Source organism: Monodelphis domestica, chromosome 6 (assembly GCF_027887165.1).
Source record: "Monodelphis domestica isolate mMonDom1 chromosome 6, mMonDom1.pri, whole genome shotgun sequence".
Lineage (NCBI taxonomy): Eukaryota > Metazoa > Chordata > Mammalia > Didelphimorphia > Didelphidae > Monodelphis > Monodelphis domestica.
This window is the reverse complement of record NC_077232.1, coordinates 278929077-278950702: the sequence shown is the minus strand read 5'-3', so window position 1 is coordinate 278950702 and position 21626 is coordinate 278929077. Positions and strand designations below refer to the sequence as shown.

Genomic DNA, 21626 nt, shown 5'->3' with positions numbered 1-21626 from the left:
ACTACCAAACAAACAACTTACTGATAATTAAATCTATTCAAAACTGTTATGGACTGTCTTGGGAACCAGTGGGTTTCCTGATGCCAGAGGTCTCCAATTAAAAATCTGGATAACTACTTTTAGTAGAATGATTCTCTAATCATGTACAGTTTGGATTAGAACACAGAAATCTCTCTGATAAAAAAAAGGGGAGGGGTGACCTACTTGTACAAAAATATCTAAAGTTCCTCTTTGTGGTGACAAAGAATTGGAAATTAAAGGGCTGTCCATCATTGGAAAATAGCTGAACAAATTGTAGTATATGATGGTGATGGAATACTATTGTACTGTAAGAAATGATGAACAGGATGATTTCAGAAAGAGCTGGAAAGACCTTCATGGACTGATGCAGATGAAATAAGCAGAACCAGGAAACCATACACAGTAACAGCAATATTGTGCAACCACTAACTAAGATAGATTTAGCTATTATCAGCAATCCAAGGAACCAGGACCATTCTGAGGGATTTATGACAAAGAAAGCTCTCCACTTCCAGAAAAAGACCTGTTGGAGTCAGAATGAAGATGAAAGCATAAGATTTTTTCACTTGTTTATTTGGGTTTGTCTTTGAAGATTTGGGTTACAAAATCTTACAAAAATGAACAATGAACAATGTGGAAATTTGTTTTACATGATAAAACAGGTATGACCCTGACTGAATTGCTTGCCAGCACCAGAATGAGGAAGGGAAGGGAGGGAGGGAGATAAGTTCTATCATATAACTTGGAAAACTTGTGTGGAAATTTGTTATAACATGTAATTGGTAAAAAAGTAATTAATTTTTTAAAATCGCTTCTCTCAAATTCTGTATGTCATGTAGAATAAGGAGAGTGTGCATTTGGTGGAAGCAGGGTGGACTCACACTGAGGAAATCAAGATTTCATTTATGTCTTGAAATAAGACACTAAACTATACTTGTGGAGCAGTTCTTTCCCTTTACCATGCAGAAGAAAAGAGGATGTGTGCAAAATAGGGCCAAATTCAGTCTCAAGTCCATATACAGTCCTTGAAACATTGAAAAGCATCAAGATCTTGTAGCAGAATTCCCCTTCTGTGACTTCATGGTGTTGGCCAGGTAGTAGGATACAATAAAAATGCTGGAGTCAGTCAGCCTCAGTTGTATTCTCTAGTCCTTCCTTTTCTTCCTCTATTAAATTGAAACATTTGTACTACATGAGCCCTAAATCCTATTTTTTTAAATCATTCACCCCCCTACCCGAACTGTCCCCCCAAAACAACCTGCAGTAAAACAAATAAAACCTAACCATAGGAAGCAAGCAGTCTTTTACTTTTTTTGTAAAGATAGTTTATTTTATCAATTACATGTACCAAATTTCCACATACATTTTCCGAAGCTATAGGAACCCGATTGTCTCCCTCCCTCCCTCCTTTCCAGCCCTGCTCCTGGAGATGGCAAGCAAGGCTTAAAAAAAAAAAACGACAACTTTGCGTGAAACAAACAAACAAACAAACAAAACCCTCTAGAAATTCCTGAAACAACCAGCAATGGTCAGTTGAAAAAGAAAGGCAGGAAAAGGGGAAGTAAGGAAACAATTAATCCTTTCCCGGGGAAAGGAAAGGAGATTCTTCCTTTAAAAAATTAGAGGGGGCAACTTTGTAGCTCAGTGGATTGAGAGCCAGGACTAGAGACAAAAGGTCCTAGGTTCAAATGTATGGCCTCGCTGTGTGACCGGGCAAATCACTTAATCCCCATTGCCTAGCCCATAGCACTCTTCTGCCTTGGAACCAATACACAGCATTGATTCTAAGACGGAAGGTAAGGGCTTTAAAAAAAAAAAGGCTAGAACGCCACAGGTGGTCTGTTGCTGTAGTAACCGTCTCTAAGCGACGAGACCAACTTTCTTCCGTGGTAAACGAAGACTCGGTGGTAGCTGAGGTCCAGAAAAAGCTGGGAACGCGGGCTTTGCTGCCTGGGACAAAGGGCAAAAACAAAACAAAAAACAAACAAACAAAAAACCTTGCTGTAGTTGCGGGGAGGAAATCAAGGAAGAGGAGGAGGAAGAGGGAGGAGAAGGGCGAGGACCAAGAAGGCTCAGAGCAGAGCAGCTACGATGAGTTCCAGGAGGCTGCCTGAAGTGCAGACCCTGTGCCCGGTTCCCGAGGGCATGAAAAGCAAACCTTGGTAAGCAAAGGAACATCTCGATGGAGAGAAACAAGGATGCCAAAGGAGGTCCGCGCTGTCGAGTAGCATAATCCAGGGGCGCGGCTGAGGCTGAGTGGAAGGTTGTGAGAGTCTGGGGGACAAGGGAAGAGACGGGGAGGGAGAGGGAAGCCAATAGAAAAAGTTCACTAGCGGACAGATTATTGTTAATGTTATCACAAACATTAAATTTTGCTATCAGAAGATCTGAGTTCAAATCTCAACCCTAATTCTTAGGCTTTATGAATTTAGGCAAGTCACTTAACCTCACTTAGTCTCCATTCCCTCAACTGTTAAACTTATCTACGTAGATTAATAATTCTATAGTACTACTGTGGGAAGGACTGAGTGCTTGGAGCCCAAGATTTGGTTTTAATAGCTAGAATTTGGGGGCAGCTGGGTAGCTCAGTGGATTGAGAGCCAGGCCTAGAGATTGGAGGTCCTAGGTTCAAATATGACCTCAGACACTTCCCAGCTGTGTGACCCTGGGCAAGTCACTTGACCCCCATGGCCTAGCCCTTACCACTCTTCTGCCTTGGAGCCAATACACAGTATTGACTCCAAGACAGAAGGTAAGGGTTTAAAAAAAATAGCTAGAATTTATTTAGCACTTTAAGGTTGGTAAAGTGCTTTGCCAATATTATCTCATTTTATCCTCACAACAACCTATTCTACTTTCCACCCTGAAGCAAGTCACTTTTTATTATTATGAATTGACTTAATTATTATTAATTATTAATAGTCACTGTTGGGGAAATAATAGTAACAGGAACAATCCCAGTAATAACTGACATTTCTATAGCACTTTAATCTGGGTTGTAATGATGTATGCATCAGATATATCAGATATGTCCATTCTAGGGGTACAAAACTCTTTTAGGAGTCCTAGATAAATACTCTAAAAGAAAAGATAACAGTTTGGGCTACTAGGTGGCACAGCGAATAAGAGCCCTGGGCTTGGAATCAGGCAGATTCATGTTGGTGAGTCCAGGCTTAGACACTAGCTGTGTGGCTCCTGGCAAATCATTTCACCCTGTTTGCCTCAGTTTCCTTACTTGTAAAAAGAGCTGGAGAATGAAATGGCAAATCATTCCAGTATCTTTGCCAAGAAAACCCCAGATGGAGTCATGAGGAGTCAGACAAGACTGAACAAATGACAGATAGTTTGTTGTTCAACTTAATTACCACCCAATATTTATTACACAAAATATAATCACAGATAGTGAACAAACTTATTTATCTAAGTAAGCAATGAAACAAAAATCAGGGAAGTTTTAAAGATCAGTGGACACAATAAAATGCCTAAGAGTAAAAAGTGCTCTGTGATTGAGAAACAAGATAAAATTCCAATTCAATAGAGATAATGATCTCACCAGAGAAGTGGACTCTGGGAGTGCTAATAATGCTGCAAATCAAAGGATGTGTTGTAGAGGAGGGGTCCCTATCTTTCAGTATCTGTCTTTCTGTCTCTCTGTCTCTGTCTTTCTCTTGCTGTCTCTCTTTGTCTCTCTGTCTCTCTGTGTGTCTCTGTCTTTCTCTCTGGCTCTCTTTTTATCTCCTCTCTCAGTCTGTCTCTCTGTCTCATTGTCTCTGTCTGTTTTCCTCTGTCTATCTGTTTGTCTGTTTCTCTGTCTCACTGTCTTTGTCTCTGTCTCTGTCTTTGCCTCTCTGTCTCTTTGTCTCTGTCTATGTTTCTAGTTCTACACCCCCCACTCTCTCTCTGTCTCTCTCTCTTTCCCTGTATGTCTGCCTCTTTCTGCCTGTCTTTGCCTCTCTATCTGTCTCTCTCTTTCTTTTTCTGTCTCTTTGTCTCTGTCTCTTTCTCTTTCTAACTGTCTCTCTCTGCCTCTCTGTCTCTTTCTCTCTGTCTCTTTGTCTTTCTATCTGTGTCTCTCTCTGCCTATCTGTCTCTTTCTCTTTATGTCTGTCTTTGCCTTTGTCTCTTTCTTTCTGGCTCTCTGTCTCTGTCTCTGTCTCTCTGCCTCTCTCTTTCCTCTATACCAAGACTCATCTTCTTTATATATACTATATATAAGGTCATAAACTCAGAAGAGTCTCAGTCAATCCAGAGTCACATCCCCTTCCATGTAAGCAACATATAGCATCATAGGGCTGTCTTTCAAGGAACTGCTAGAACATTTGGGACTGTGGCTCCATTCTTATTACTACTAATAATACAAATTCCTTACAATGCAAACAACAAACTCTCCTCCTCCTCCCCAATCCCTCTATTAGGATCCCATTTCTTACTTTAGTAAGAAATTAAGGTTATTGATTACGGAATCCCTCATCTCCTATGTTCCACACACAACTACATTCACTCTTGTTCTTTATTCCATCTCTGAAGAAAAGGTGATCTTTCTCCTTTTTTTTTTTGAACATTATTTGGTCATTTTCAAACATTATTCATTGGAAACAAAGATCATTTTCTTTTCCTTCCCACCCTCCCACCACCTCTCCCATAGCCAACGCGCGATTCCACTGGGTATCACATGTGTCCTTGATTCAAACCCATTTCCATGTTGTTGGTATTTGCATCAGAGTGTTCATTTATAGTCTCTCCTCAGTCAAATCCCCTCAACCCCTGTAGTCAAGCAGCTGCTTTTCCTCAGTGTTTTTACTCCCACATTTTGTCCTCTGCTTTTGGATAGTGTTTTTTCTCCTAGATCCCTACAGATTGTTCAGGGATATTGCATTGACACTAATGGAGAAGTCCATTACATTCAATTGTACCACAGTCTCTTGTTCTCCTGGTTCTGCTCCTTTCACTCTGCATCACTTCCTGGAGGTTGTCCCAGTCTCCATGGAATTCCTCCACTTTATTATTCCTTTGAGCACAATAGTATCCCATCACCAACATATACCACAATTTGTTCAGCCATTCTCCAATCGAAGGGAATCCCCTCATTTTCCAATTTTTTGCCACCACAAAGAGCACAGCTATGAATATTCTTGTACATGTCTTTTTCCTTATTATCTCTTTGGGGTACAAACCCAACAGTGCTCTGGCTGGATCAAAGGGTAGACAGTCTTTTATCGCCCTTTGGGCATAGTTCCAAATTGCCCTCCAAAATGATTGGATCAATTCACAACTCCACCAGCAATGAATTAGTGTCCCTACTTTGCCACATCCCCTCCAGCATTCATTATTTTCCTTTGCTGTCATGTTAGCCAATCTGCTAGGTGTGAAGTGATACCTCAGAGATGTTTTGATTTGCATCTCTCTAATTATAAGAGATTTAGAACACTTTTTCATGTGCTTATTAATAGTTTTGATTTCTTTATCTGAAAACTGCCTATTCATATCCCTGCCCATTTATCAATTGGAGAACAGCTTGATTTTTTGTACAATTGATTTAGCTCTTTGTAAATTTCAGTAATTAAACCTTTGTCAGGGGTTTTTATGAAGATTGTTTCCCAATTTGTTGCTTCGCTTCTGATTTTATTTATATTGGTTTTGTTTGTACAAAAACTTTTTAATTTGATGTAGTCAAAGTTATTTATTTTACATTTTGTGACTCTAAGTCTTGCTTGGTTTTAAAATCTTTCCCTTCCCAAAGATCTGACATGTATACTATTCTGTGTTTGCCTAATTTACTTATAGTTTCCTTCTTTATGTACAAGTCATTCACCCATTCTGAATTAATCTTGGTGTAGAGTGTGAGGTGTTGATCCAAACCCAATTTCTCCCACACTGTCTTCTAATTTTCCCAGCAGTTTTTATGAAAGAGTGGATTTTTGTCCCAAAAGCTGGGGTCTTTGGGTTTGTCATAGACTGTCTTGCTTAGGTCATTTACCCCAAGTCTATTCCACTGATCCTCCTTTCTGTCTCTTAGCCAGTACCAAATTGTTTTGATGACCACTGCTTATAGTATAGTTTGAGATCTGGGACTGCAAGTCCTCTTTCCTTTGCATTTTTTTTTCATAATATCCCTGTATATCCTTGATCTTTTGTTCTTCCAAATGAACTTTGTTATGTTTTTTTCTAATTCAGTAAAGAAGTTTTTTGGAAGTTTGATGGGTATGGCACTAAATCAGTAAGTTAATTTGGGTAGGATTGTCATTTTTATTATGTTAGCTCAACCCACCTATGAGCAATCAATGTTTTTCCAATTATTTAGATCTAGTTTTAACTGTGTGGAGAGTGTTTTGTAGTTGTGTTCATATAGTTCCTGTGTTTGTCTCGGCAGATAGATTCCAAAGTATTTTATATTGTCTAGGGTGATTTTAAATGGAATTTCTCTTTCTAATTCTTGCTGCTGAAATGGGTTAGAGATATATAGAAATGCTGATGACTTATGCAGGTTTATTTTGTATCCTGCAACTTTGCTAAAGTTGTTGATTATTTCCACTAGCTTTTTGGTTGCTTCTCTAGGATTCCTTAAGTAAACCATCATATCATCCACAAAGAGTGATAGCTTGGTCTCCTCATTGCCAATTTTAATACCTTCAATTTATTTTTCTTCTCTAATTGCTACTGCTAGTGTTTCTAGTACAATGTTAAATAATAGAGGTGATAATGGGCATCCTTGTTTCACTCCTGATCTTATTGGGAAGGCTTCTAGTTTGTCCCCATTGAAGATGATGTTTGATGATGGTTTTAGATATATACTGTTTATTACTTTTATATAAGGCCCTTCTATTCTTATACTTTCTAGTGTTTTCAATAGGAATGGGTGTTGTATTTTATCAAAGGCTTTTTCTGCCTCTATTGAGATAATCATGTGATTTTTGTCAGTTTGCTTGTTAATATGGTCAATTATGTGGATGGTTTTCCTAATATTGAACCATCCTTGCATTCCTGGTATGAATCCTGCCTGGTCATAGTGGATGACCCTTGTGATGACTTACTAGAGTCTTTTTGCTAGTATCCTATTTAATATTTTTGCATCTATATTCATTAGGGAGATTGGTCTATAGTTTTCTTTCTCTGTTTTTGACCTACCTAGCTTTGGTATCAGTACCATGTTTGTGTTGTAAAATGAATTTGGTAGAACTCCTTCTTGGCTTATTCTGTCAAATAGTTTGTATAGTATGAGGATTAGTTGTTCTTTGAATGTTTGATAGAATTCATTTGTGAATCCATCTGAACCTGGGGATTTTTTCTTAGGGAGTTCTTTGATGAATCCATTCAATTTCTTTTTCTGATATGGGGTTGTTTAGGTAATTTATTTCTTGCTCTTTTAGTCTAGGCAATTTATATTTTTGTAAGTATTCATCCATATCACCTAGATTGCCATATTTGTTGCCATATAATTGGGCATAGTAGTTTTTAATGATTGCCTTAATTGCCTCTTCATTAGAGGTGAGGTCTCCTTTTTCATCTTGGCTAATGTCAATTTGGTTTATTTCTTTCTTTTTTTTAATTAGACTGACTAGTACTTTGTCTATTTTATTTGTTTTTTCATAGTACCAGCTTCTAGTCTTATTTATTAAATCAATAGTTCTTTGACTTTCAATTTTATTAATTTCTCCTTTGAGTTTTAGGATCTCTAATTTAGTCTTCATCTGAGGAGTTTAAATTTTTTTGCTTTCTAATTTTTTAATTTACATGCCGAATTCATTGACCTCTGCCCTTCTTAATTTGTTAATATATGAACTCAAGGACAACATATGGTAGGGTTTTGGATTCTAATCCATTCTGCTATTCGCTTGCATTTTATGGGTGAGTTAATTCTATTCAAATTCAGAGTTATGATTACTAGTGTGTATTACCTAGCATTTTGGTTTCTACTCCTGTTCCTGCCTTTTCTTCTTTCACTATTTCCTTCTACACCAATGTTTGTTTTTAATCAGTCCCCCTAGTTCCCACCCTTATTTTACTTCCCTTTCTACTCCCCTCCCTTCTTATCTCCCCCTTATTTTCCCTGTAGTCTTTCTAAAATTGACCCCCTTTCCCTTCCCTCCCTTGTACTACTTCCCTCCCCATCAGTCCGTTTGTTACCCTTCTACTCCCCTATAGGGTGCAAATCTATTCTCTGCCTTCAATGGATTGGATTGTTTTTCCCTCTTTGAGTCACTTTCAAAGCATGTAAAAGTTGAGTATTTCCTGTCTCTGATCTCTTTACCCTTCCCCCTCTCCCACCATGAGCTTCTTTGTGACATTTAAATTTACCCCCATTTGTTTCTTTTTCCATTTCTTTTAATATTAACCTATTTTTAAGCTCTAGTTATATATGTATATATATTCGTACACATGTGTATTTATGCATGCATATATCTATATACCTATTTATGTGTTGTCCTTTCATCCTATGCAGTTTGTCACTGTTCCCTCTAAGTATACTTCTTTTTCTGCCCAGATAATAACAACAGTTTTTAAGAGTTACCAATGACCTCTTTTTTTAGAGGGATACATATCATTTTAACTCATTGAGACTCTTAAAGAAAAGGTTTTTTTGTTTTGTTTTGTTTTTCTTTTTTCCCTCTTTTTTAATTACCTTTTGATGATTCTCTTGTGTTCTGTACTTGGACATCAAATTTTCTGTTCAGGTCTGGTCTTTTCTTTACAAATTTTGAAATTTTATTTTGTTGAAATTCCATACTTTCCCCTGAAAGAATATAGTCAGTTTTGCTGGGTAGTTGATTCTTAGTTGTAGACCTAGTTCCCTTGCTTTCCAGAATATCGTATGCCATGCCTTTCGGTTTTTCAGTGTGGAGGCAGCCATATCCTACATTATCCTCACTGTGGTTCCGTGGTATATGAATGACTTCTTTTTGGCAGCTTGTAATATATTTTCTTTGGTCTGATAGTTCTTCAATTTGGCTTTAACATTCCTGGGTGTTGTCAGATGGGGATTAAGTACAGGAGATAATCTGTGGATTCTTTCAATCTCCACTTTTCCCTCTTGTTCTAGGATATCTGGTCAGTTTTCTTTAATAATTTTCTGTAGTATGATGTCCAGGCTTTTTCTTTTGTCATGGTCTTCTGGTAGACCAATGATTCTTAAAATTTCTCTCCTTGAATGATTTTCTAAATCCTCTGTTTTGTGAATGAGATGCTTCATATTTTCCTCAATTTTTTCATTCTTTGGTTTTGTTTTATAATATCCTGCTGCCTTGTGAGGTCACTTAATTCTAGTTATTGTATTCTGGTTCTTAAAGACTGGATTTCATACTTTGCTTTTTGGTCATGCTTTTCCTTTTGGTCTGATTTTCTTTGGAAGTCATCTTTCATCCTCTTTACCTCGTCTTTCATCTCCTTTTTCTCATCTTTCATCTTCTTCACCACATCTTTCATCTCCTTTGCCTCATTTTCCATCTGGTTGATTTTGGCTTTCAAGACACTATTTTCTGTTTCCAGATGATTTATCTTAGTTTTTAAGTCCTTTTCCCAATTGTCTTAAGCCTCTCTTAATTGTGTTTTGAATTGCATTTTGAGTTCTTCCAAAGCCTGTATCCAATTCACTGGGTTTTCTGTTTTATTGCTTGGTGTTCCCTCCTTCTCTGTTCTGTTTGCTCTTTTTTCATTGCCTGTATAGAAGCTATCTTTTATGAGAGTGTCACCATCAGAGGATAGCAAGGGAGTGTTGGTGGGTTTTAATGGCCCATAGACAGTCTTGAGGGCTCTGAAAAAAAATTGCTATCAAGCATAGTTAAAACTATAAGGGAACAGTTTTTGTTCCCAAAGAATTTTACTGAGTAAAAACAAATTCATATTTGTTCTGTTTAATTCTGTTCCTGGGAGTGTTTATTTTCATTGGGCATTTCCCACTTTATTTATTTCTCCTCAAGAATAAAAAACAGAAAGCAAGCCTGCTTAACCCAAATGGAAAATTTTGAAAGAATGTTAAGTAAGATCAAGATGCATCCATCTTGATGTTCCCCATCTATGCCTCAGTCTGAATACCTACTCTCTCCCCTAGTGCAGCTCCTGGTCAAACCACCATTCCCCCTGTCTGTTCTCCCCACCCCCTTTCCTCTTGCCCTGCCTCCCCATCCCCAGATCAAACCCTCCCTCTCACCTCACCCACTCTTCCCTCTATCCCTCCCCTTACTTACTCTGTAACAACACAGACATCCTGCCAAGAGACAAAACCCACATAGTCCAGTTAAATAACTTTTCCCCTTAAGAGAAGTGCCCACTTTAAATAACAATGGAGAAGTGGTGACCTTAAGGCACCACACATCTTTTATCCCCACCCAAGATAGAAAGAGATTCAAGCAAAATACCCCTTCTTTTGGAGACAAGTCTATTGTAATTATTAAGACGCTTGACAACATTTTTCATATGTATGGTCCTTCATGAGTTGGACATACAAAATTTGCTTTAAGCCTTTTTGACAGAGAGAAAAATAAAATTGTTTCTCTTGTTAATAAGGCCCAAGAAAGAATGAGGTTCACTAGCCAGAGAAAGACCCTAGATGGGATATTAATGATGGGGGTGGGTGGGTGGGGATTATTTATAAGTATTCCAGACTAGAGAAGCATTACTAAAAGCAATGAGAGATTTTTCTGATAGGCCAGGTACATGGACCAAGTTTGAAAGTCTTAAGCAATCAGAGGAGGAAACTCTCTCCCAGTTTATGAATAGAGTTATTGAACTTAGAGGAAGATACATAGATCTAGATCTCTTCAAAGAGAGAGGTGTCAGGCAAATTAGGAGACACTTTGTAAATAACTGTTGCAAAGTGGTCAAAGACCATTTTAAGACAAACTGCCCAAACTGGCCTAATATGGACCTTGAGGAAATTGAGGAGAGTTGCAGTTTATCTAAAGCCCATGAACAGAAAAATGATGAGACCATTGAATTAGTAGAAACATTAAGGAAGGAAGGAAATAATTGAAAGATTTAAAAAAGCAAAAACGGGTCAAGCAGTGACCATTGCCCCTTTGCAGGAATCCAAAAATCAATCATTTACATGTCACTTCTGTACAAGAAGGGGACACATAATGATGAACTCTAAGTAGTGGAATCAGGTGATTAGAAAAAATAACTTTAGAAATAATAAATTATAGAAATAATAATTCAAATGATGAAAATGATAAATCACACCAAAACACCGAAGAACAATATATCCAAAGTGGGACTTGTCCATGCTATAATCAGGGTAAAAATGCCCCATCAGCATGGGAGATTACAGAGAATTACCCAAGGATCTTTATGAAGGTGGGGGGGGGGTGCTATAATCAGAGAGTGAAACCTTTGGTTACCCAGACCCTGATGTTTTAATACCAATTTTCCTTATCCATTCACCATACCCCATGGTGATGAACCTCATGTAACCCTGAAAGTTGGAAATATATATTATGATTGCCTTTTGGACACTGGAGCCTCTAGATTGGTATTGATTAATATGCCTGATTTTTATTGTGATTCCATTGGCTCACTAAATATAGTGGGGGTTTCAGGGCCACCCCTAAAAGTCCCAAAACTTTCTCCTTGAATGCTGTCTGTGGGACCCCTATCAGTAGAACATTCTTTCTTTCCTATAAATTTGCTAGGGAGAGATCTTTTATGCAAGCTTAGAGCCACCATAACTTGCTCTCCAGAAGGCTCTATGCCACTATAACTGTCTGAGGAATCCTTAAATTTTCTCCCTGTACTCCTTTCAGACAGATAGGAGATAAAGGAGCCATCCACCTTTGAAATCCCAGCTAATATATCTGAGTCTCTCTGGGCTACATTGTCTTCCAGTGTTGGCCTACTTAAATCAGCAGTTCCTGTTCAAATCAAGACAAAAGGTGGTCCACCTCTTTCCATTCCTCAATATCCTCTACCAAAAGAGGCAATTGAGGGAATTACCCTAGGGATAGATTCATTAATTAAGCAAGGAATAATAATTCCATGCAAATCTGAATATAGCACACCCATCCTACCTGTAAAAAAAGCCAAAATTAGGCCCCGATGGAAAAAACTGTCTATAAATTTGTCCAGGATTTAAGGGCTGTAAATAATCATGTCATAAAAAGACACCCTGTGGTTCTGAAGAGAGCCACAATTATCTCATCTATTCCCAGCACAGTAAAATATTTCACTGTGGTGGATTTGTATTCAGTTTTCTCCTCAATCCCTATTCATGAGAATTCCAGAAATATATTTGCCTTTACCTAGAAAGGTTTCAAATGGACCTGGTGTCAATTGCCACAAAGGTATGTGGACAATCTGATGTTGTTCTAACAGATTTTAACATAAGATTTATCAAATATTAAGTTTCAGGAGAGCTGTTTGATACATTTTGTAGATGATTTGCTCTTGGCCTCATCAAATACTACAGTATGCCAGGAAGATAACAGATATCTCTTTTTAGAGCTTCATAAGAGAGGCCACAAGGTCTCGAAGGCAAAGGTTCAGTGATGTCTTTCCAAAGTGAAATATTTAGGGTTTAATTGCTCCCACTCTATTTCCCCTAAGTGCATTGAAGATATTCAGAAATTGAGCACACCCTTCAGTAAGAAACAGTTGAGGGCAATTCTTGAAGCAACAGGATTTTGTAGGCAGTGGATCCCTTGCTATGGAGAAGTCACTAAATCCCTAATATCACTGACAAAAAAATTTAGTCCATGAACCACTATAGAATCAGAACACTTGTCAGCTCTTTCTAACTTAAAACAGGCTATCCCATTTGCCCCTACTCTAGGCATCCCAGATTAAAACAAGCCATTTATTTTGTATGTACACGAACAAGAGAGGTGTAGCTTTAGGTGTTCTAACTCAAACTTTGGAACCTGCTCAGTACCCTGTCACTTATTATTTGGCCCAGTTAGACCCAGTATCTTCAGGAGCATCACCATGTCTTAGAGGCATAACTGCCACAGCTTTGCTAGTAACTAAATCTGCTGATCTAGTTTTGGGATGCCTTTTATGAAGTTGAAACATTGTTGCTAAGACACAGAACACAGGCATTTTCTGATCAGAGACTTGCAAGGTAAGAGGTAACCTTGGTGGACAATGAAAATATTACCTTGAAACATTGTATAGTTTGAAATCCTGCAATCTTGCTTCCTGATTTACCAGTTTCAGGAGAACTTGCACAGTTGTGAATCTCTAGTATCCATGGCAGAAGAACCTTGAGATAATCTCCTGGACACTCCTTTAGACAATCCAGATTTAGTTTTATTCACTGATCATTCTCATTTCATGAAGGAAGGCATACACTACACTGGAGCTGCTGTAGTCACAGAATTTGCCACTCTGTGGTCAGCTTCACTGCCCTCAAATATAAGTGCTCAAGGTACAGAACTGATGGCTCTGAAAAATGTCTATATAATTGTCGAAGATAAGAAGGCAACTATTTACACAGACTCTAGATATGCTTTTGGAATATGCCATGCAGTGGGTATGCTATGGCTTCAAAGGGGATTTTTAACCTCAGATGGAAAATAAATAGCAAATGCATACATTATTAATGAAGTTCTTTCTGCCCTTCATCTCCATGAAGTCATATTTGTAGTTCATTGCTCTGCCCATACAGGTGGCACTGATCCTGTCTCTGGGGGGAGGGGGGAATGACTGAACAGATACTGCTGTAAAGCTAGAGGCCTTAGAAGGGCCTGAGTTAATTTTAACATTGGCAACTAGTAATGACTTAAATTTGTCCCTTTCTCATAATGAAAAGGAAGTGAAAAAATGGAAGCATAAATTTAAAGTGAAATCAATAAATGGAGTATGGGTATTACCTGAAGGAAAACCACTACTCCCTAGAAATTTTTATCACCAAATTTGCCAAGCCATTCACAAAAATGGTCGCTCTGCTATCCAGAACATTGTTGTCTCTGTTAAAAGAGTATGGATAGCCCCTGGCATAACTACCACAGCCTCTAAAGTGTGTACAGCCTGCCCTCTTTGCCAGGCATTCAATCAGCACTCCTTTAATGGCAAAGCTTTTGGTGGGCATCCTCTTGCTTATACACTTTTTGAACATCTTCAAATTTATTTTATCACTGTGCCAAAAGCTGGACAGTATAAACTTTGTCTGTTCATAGTGGATCAGCTGACCAGATGGCTTCCTACTGCCTAAGCCATGGTGGCTTTTGTTGTCAAGGTGCTCTTAAAAGAGATTATTCCTCACTTTGGCCTGCCAACAAGAATTGATTCAAACAGGAGAACTCATTTCACCAATTCAGTTTTGTCTCAGGTATATTCTTATTTGGGGATAACTCCCAAATTTCATGTACCCTACCATCCCCACAGCTCAGGCCAAGTTGAGAGAATGAATAGAGATCTTAAAACTATGATTAAAACTATGGTAAATTGTGTACAGAGACCCACTGAAATTCTCCCTCTGGCCATATTTTATCTTTGTAGCAGGCCCAGGGAAGATTTACACATCTCACCATTTGAGATGCTTTTTGGACATCCCCCTATGCAGGCTAAACCTTTTTCTCCTACATATGCATCATTACTAGGAAGAGACACTTCTATTGCCTCACATATCCAGGATTTGCAGATCAAATTGAGAGAACTCCATGAATCTGGAGCTGCTGTACAAGCAGGACCTATAGACTTCTCACTCCATGACTAACACTCAGGTGATAAGGTGTATATAAAGAACTTTTCAGCACACTGGGGCAATTCAGCCTGCCTGGAAAAGTCCATTCTAAGACCTCTTAACTACTTAAACAGCTATCTAAATTGAAGAAAAGGACTCATGGAGCTATTGCTCACATGTAAAGAGAGCACCTTCTTTAGATAATGAGTGACTGTATCCTATCATGCTTATTATATTTGCTGATTATTTGTTTTAAGATTTAATTTTGTTTTTAAGTTTATATATTAATTTATCTATAATATTGTTATACTATGTCATTTTCTGTTACTGTGTTTTTGCTATTAGCTATATATTCTGTTACACTGTCTTTATTTGTACTGTACTATGCTTGAATTAAAGAAAATATCATTATAAAAGCCCATCAACTAGTTGGACAAAACCTGTATTAAAACCTTTGGAGAAGTTGATGTGCTTATGTGATTTGGGGAATTTTGGTATTTCCTTGAATGTGTATTACCTGTGCCGGTTTTGAATTGATGTCCAATACTCCAAGTATTAATTTTATAAAGTTTATTAATAATCACTTGAAGTGAAGGAATAAAAGGGTAATTATCTAACAAAATATAAGGCCACATGATAGATTCTCCTGCCACTCAGCTCATGCCACCTCCACCAAATGGGATCACAAGAAGAGAGAGTGAGAGGTAGGGCTAGATCAGATTTATATCCTCCTTACATAAGCACATAATGTGAGAAGGAGCATGGGATGCTGGGAATTGGAGTTCTAGGGTATAGAAACTAATTACAGACCTGCTGTACTACTATTTTATAAAGCTGTTTACTTGGTGAAAATTCTGTGTAGTCATACTGTGGATCATGGCCAAGTTAAAAAGGAAATGGATCACATTTTGTGGTGAGAAGTCTTTGTGTTGTGCCTCTGCTTCACTAACAAAGAGTTTCATGGAATGTGAACAATATATATTTATTTTATTTTATTATTGTTTTTCCTTGTATGTGCAACGAGTATTTGAGTTTTCTTTTTTCTCTCATTTTTTTTACTTGAAACACATATTACCAATATTAATGTTTTTTTTTAATTTTATGGTAGGGTAAGTTTAAAATGTCCATTAGCCCTAATGTCAATGCATACCCAAAAGCTATATATTTATGGAAACTTGCCATTGATTGTTAAATATTATGGGACTTTGATTAATGATTATATTTAATTCCAGGAGAAGGGATCACAAAAGATCCACCACACAGTGCCAAGAAGCTCAAGGTCAAGACCAACCAATCCCAATGGGGTTGATGAGATTCTTTGCCAAGATAAGGGACTTGAACTTATTTTGGGGTTTGAGGAAGTGGCTCTTTGCAAAGTCAGATGTAGGATTCCCTCGTGCCAGATCCAGACTTCTACCAAGTACCTCAGTTTGGCTGCCATTTTGACTCCCCTGGCCCTAAGAGCAAAGGTAAAATCAGACCAAGGAATGATATTTCCCTTTCTGCTTCAAAATCTAGTCCCTTTTTGCTCTCTTTCATAGTGTGGCAATTTTCTGTAGTTGGCCTTGATTCTATGACCTGTTATAGGTTTATTTTTCCTTACTTAGAATTTTTACACATGAGGATTTGATGTTTTATGTTTCATTCAGAAGTTGTTTTTTTCTTTTATCTTTGGGTTTTTTGATGTTTTTTATTTTCTTTTGACATTTTCCTCATAACTCATCCATGTATTTCTGGGTGATTTGTGTGTTGGTCAACATTCTTCTTGGGGGGTGGGGATTATACTATTGCCATAAAATTCTAGATTTATAAAATTTTTTCTTATTTGAGAGTAATTTTAGGATGAGAAACCTGCTACCTCCCTGAATACAGAAAGTGAACTGTTTGGAGAAGGTGCCATAAAGAAGCCTGCAAAAACCACACACTGCACCAAAAGATCCAGAAGGAACTTTGGGATGTAGTGAAATTGAACTGTGGGGAGTTGAACATATTCATTTTGAATGTATACTCTTATGCCAAAGGGAATTGCCCTCAATTGGCTTCTTGTCAATGTTCCTAGCAATCATTGGTTTTGTTTTCTCTTTTTTAATTTCCCCCTTATCCCCAAATGATTGTAATTTCTCCTTAGAAACTACAATATTTTATTTCTTTTTAGTTAAAGATCTTTAGAGATATAACTTGGTTATGTGTACTGATTCCATGGGGAAACTAGGCATGTAAATCTGGGAGATTTCTATATGCTCATTTCCCAATAGAACCACAGGGGGGCTGTATAATTAAAATCTGCACCCCAGGACTCTCTCTCAGGATCCCCCTTTATCCTCACAGTAAGTCCTTACATTTTGGTGATAAAGTTTTTGTGTAACCCTCCCTCTCTCTCTCTCTTTCTCTGCTAATGAGGTTGGAAAAACTTCTCTTTACTCAGGCATTTTACTTTTGTCTTTTTATTTCTTCTACTTCAAGTGATTATTAATAAATCTTATAAAATATAATACTTGGAATTATTGGCTATTAATTTTAATCTTATATTTTATATAGCTATATCTACATAGATATAGAGATAGAGATAGATATAAATTTCTTTTACAACAAGCGTGTGAGAGAGGTGGCACATTTTATTATTTCCATTTTTCACATGAGAAAACTGAGACTCCAGAATGTTCAATGACTTGCCCATGACCACATGTTTCCTGGCTTCCAATCTGTGCCACACCATCTGACAAGGGCAATGTTTAGCATTCTAGACAGATAATTTTGCAGAGGGTAGGAAGGATGCCTAACCTTCCTTGAACTCACATTGCATCTCTCCTGAGTCATCTTCCACTCCTTTCCCTTCCCCCTGTGCCTTTATTGTCCATACTAATTAGATGTCATGTTTTCCAGGTACAGAGACAGACTGCCTTCCAGGTGTTTCCGGAGTTCCACAAAAGGGCTGAAGTTCACAGATTCTCTAAACAGTCAGCGGTGGATCTTCCTCAAAAGTGGCATTGATGACTTCCGCCGAGGCAATGTCCCTGCCTGTAGTGACCTCATTTCCCATCATCCAAGAGAGTCCATCTTTCCCCTCCTTTACCACAAGGAAAATCTTCCTGTCCAGAAGAGGCCACCTAAAAAGTCATTTTCAGACTTACTTTCAAGGCTCTCCTCAACCCAGAAAACCACCAGGCAAAACATTGAAAAGATTGACTACTACCTGGCCCAGCATCCGTTGGCTCTCTACCCCAACTTGGAAGAAAGTTTGCCCCTAGAGGTAATTAATTGTTCTCATTTTTCACTTACTGCTCTAAATGTGCCAGTGTCTTAACTGTGGACATGGAAATTGCTACTCCTTTGGATGACTAGTTGATACCCCTGAAGAGGTCAAACTAAAGGGGAAGGAGGAAAGGGTGTTTGCACAAGTTGAATGCCATAATCTCACCTTTGCTGCTGTTAAACAGTAATGATCTTACCCTTCACTCCTATTTGCTTTCTGTGGTAAGAGGGTTAATGGGAGCTATAAAGTTACAGCAACAGATCAGTGGATTTTTCTTAAAAGAGGTTCATTTCTTAAATTTGACTAGGGAAAGGGAAGGGAAAACATATTTTTTCTACAACTTTGATGAAAGTCAACATCTATGGAGTGTTTTAGGGGTTATAAAGATCTTTCTTCACAACACCCAGGTAACAGATGTTAAATAATAACTAGGTTTCTTTTTTAAGACAATTTAATTGATATCTCTTGCTTTTTCATCATCTTGATTCTCCTTAAATCTCCTCTTTCCTTCTGGAGAGTTATCCTTTATAACAAAGACTTTTAAGAGAAAGGAAAAGAAGAGAGAAAAATAGTCAGCAAAATAGAGTATCAGAAAAAAAATCTGATATCATATTCAACATTCCACCTCTTGGATCCCCAAGCTCTACCAAAAGGCAAAGAAAGGCCTTTTTTGTGGCTGTTGTAGATATTGAAAATATTGTTTTCCTCTGTTTATTTCACTTAGCATTACTTCACATAGATCTTTCCATGCTTCTCTGTATTCATCTCAGTTGTCATCTCTTATGACAATTATATTCCTTTATGTATACTTAGGTAGCATAATTTGCTTAGCCATTTTTTAATTGATGAGTATCTAGATTGTTTCTGATTCTTTTCTATCAAAAAAAGTGATGTAAATATTGTGGAGTATTTAATAGTGGAGCCTTTCTATTTATTAATAACATCCATATTATAGAAATAAGGAAATTTTACTCACTTCTTTTCCATAATTCCAAGTTGCTTCCCTGGTTGTGCCACTTCACATTTCCACCAGCAATGCATTACCATATCTGTCTTTCACCAAGACTTCCAACATTTACTACTGCTTTCTTTCATCATCTGGCAACTCACTGGATGTAAAGCGTAATCTCAGGGACAATTTGACTCCCATTTTTTTATTTTTTAATGAGTTAGGTCATTCTTTCATATGGTTGTTACAATTCTTTTGAGAACTATTTGTTCAGATCTGCTGGGTAGTTTTCTTTTGGAGAATGGTTTTTGGTCATATGTATTTCTGTTATTTGTCTTTTTATCTTGGATATCAAACCTTACAGGAGATAATTGATTACAAATTTTTTTTTTATAATTGACCAGATTCTTTTATTATCTTAAATGCTTTCATTTTGTTTGTGAAAAAAAGCTTTTCAATTTTGCATAATTAAAATTGTCTATTTTATTTTTTTAATGGCCTCTATACTTCAGTTAAGATTTCACCCCATTCTCCATAGCTCTGAAATATAGATGATATGTTCCTACTCTAATTTTTTATGCTCTGATATTTGTTACTTATGTCACATAATTAATTAAATTTAATATGGATTATAGTTTAAAATACTGATTGGTCCAAGGCAAATTTCTGAAAGATTTCTTTTTTTTCTCTAGGAATTTACATAAAATAGGGAGCTATTTTCTAGATTAATTATGTTTTCAGGTTTATTTAACAGAGTTATTTAGTCAATTTATTTCTGATTCTTCCTGATCTAGTATACTCTGTTTATTTTTTAAATAACCAATAGCAAACAATTTTGATGATTGCTACTTTATAATATAGATTGAAATCTAGAAGTTCAGTTTTCTCCTTTATTTCTGCCTTTATAGTCCTTCACATGAATTGTGTTGTTATATTTTCTAACTCTGAAAAATACCTTTTTGGTTGTTTGATTAGTATACCATTAAATCTGTAAGTTAACTCAAATAATGTTCTCCTCTTTATTAAATTGTCACAGTAAATTCCTCCAGCTTTTGAAATTTTTGTAGGAATGCTTCAAATATACTTCTTTTATTGAATGTCTTTTTTTCATTGATGAATAGGTTCTGGTTTGCAGGGTATGTAATTTTGGGGTGCTTCTTGAAGTCTTTTGATTGGGGGAAATTATTCTGAGCCCTTCTGTGTATCCTATTCCTAAGAATATCCCTGAAGATTTGTGGTCAAAGTCTTCCACAGATGTAAGTCTATTGAAATCAGCTACTCCAGTAAGAATGAGAACCAAGGAAGGAACAGTTCCTTGTGTACCTCAATATCTCTTGAGTAAAGAATCAATAGATGATATCAGACCTATCATTGAGTCCCTGATCCAACAAAGGATCATAGTACCATGCTTCTCAGAATATAATACACCAATACTTCCAATAAAAAAAGCCAAAGCTAGATCAAAATGGCAAAATCATCTACAGATTCATCCAGGATCTGAGAGCTGTAAATAATCATGTAATAAAGACACATCAAATAGTACCACACCCAAGTGCTATAATCTATTACATCCCAACCCATACAAGATATTTCACTGTGATAGATTTATGCTCAGAATTTTTCTCAATTCCAATCCACAAGGATTCTCAAAAGATCTTTGCTTTTACATGGGAGAAAACACAGTAGATGTGGACTCATCTTCCACAGGTATTCTGTGATATCCCAAGCCAATTCTCACAAATTTTGAACAGAGACCTTAAAACAATAACATTCAAAGAAAGTAAAATAATGCACTTTGTTGATGATATCCTCCTAGCATCACCATCTGCTAAAGTGTGTTTAAGGGATAACAAGATTCTTTTGATTGAATTATACAAATATGGGCATAAAATCTCTAAGGCAAAACTACAGTGGGTATTTCCTCATGCTGAATATCTTGGCTTTGTGTTGTCAGAGGGTTCAAGAAGTATCACGGAGAAAAGAATAGCTGATATCCATAAACTGAGTGCACCTAAGACCAAGAAGCAACTCAGAGCTATTCTTGGAACAACTGGTTTCTGTAGACAATGGATACCTGGGTATAGTGAAATTACTAAATGTTTAACAGATCTTACCAGGAACACAGGAAACTCAAACCTGAACATCTGCAAGTCTTAAGTAAGCTTAAGGAAGTGATTTTATCTGCACCAGCCCTTGGAATCCCAGACTATACTAAACCTTTTCAACTGTTTCTGAATGAGACCAAAGGAATTGCTTCTGGTGTACTGACACAGACTTTAGGACAAAGCTATCATCCAATTGGATACTATAGTTGTCAACTAGATCCAATTTCTTCTGGTACAGTTCCTTGTCCAAGGGGTGTAGCAGCTGCAGTGTTAGTCCAGAAGTCAGCAGATTTAGTTTTGGGATGTCCATTGACTGTATATTGTTCACATCAAATAGAAGCACTAATGAGGACATTTAGTCCTCAAGCATATTCAGACCAATGAATATCAAAGTATGAAATTGTGCTTCTAGGTAGTGAAAACATTGAGTTTTCTGATTTGCCAAAGAATGGCTAACCATTACATGAATGTGTAGAAGTAGTAGATTTAGTGGATATGCCTAGGATAGATTTAAAAGACACCCCTATCAATAATCCAGACTTGGTTTTATTCACAGATGGTTCCTCATATTTGTGTAATGGAATCAATGTACAGGTGCTGCAGTTGTCACAGAATTTGGAAAGTAAGGCACAAAACTCAAATGGTCAAGGGCCAGGCTGTCCTGCTGGAAGGAAGCACACACTGTGG

At 37.2% G+C, this 21626-nt stretch overlaps 1 protein-coding gene across 1 annotated transcript in view; it reads left to right on the top strand.

Moving 5' to 3' along the window:
• Positions 1-1869: 1869 nt before the first annotated feature.
• FAM47E (family with sequence similarity 47 member E) overlaps positions 1870-21626 on the top strand; it is a 108424-nt gene continuing 88667 nt past the window's right edge. The window contains exons 1-2 of the mRNA XM_007495747.3: positions 1870-2183; positions 17516-17882. Of these exons, the coding sequence (XP_007495809.1) occupies positions 2113-2183; positions 17516-17882 (438 nt within the window). The 5' untranslated portion in view covers positions 1870-2112. The remainder of the gene's footprint in view (positions 2184-17515; positions 17883-21626) is intronic.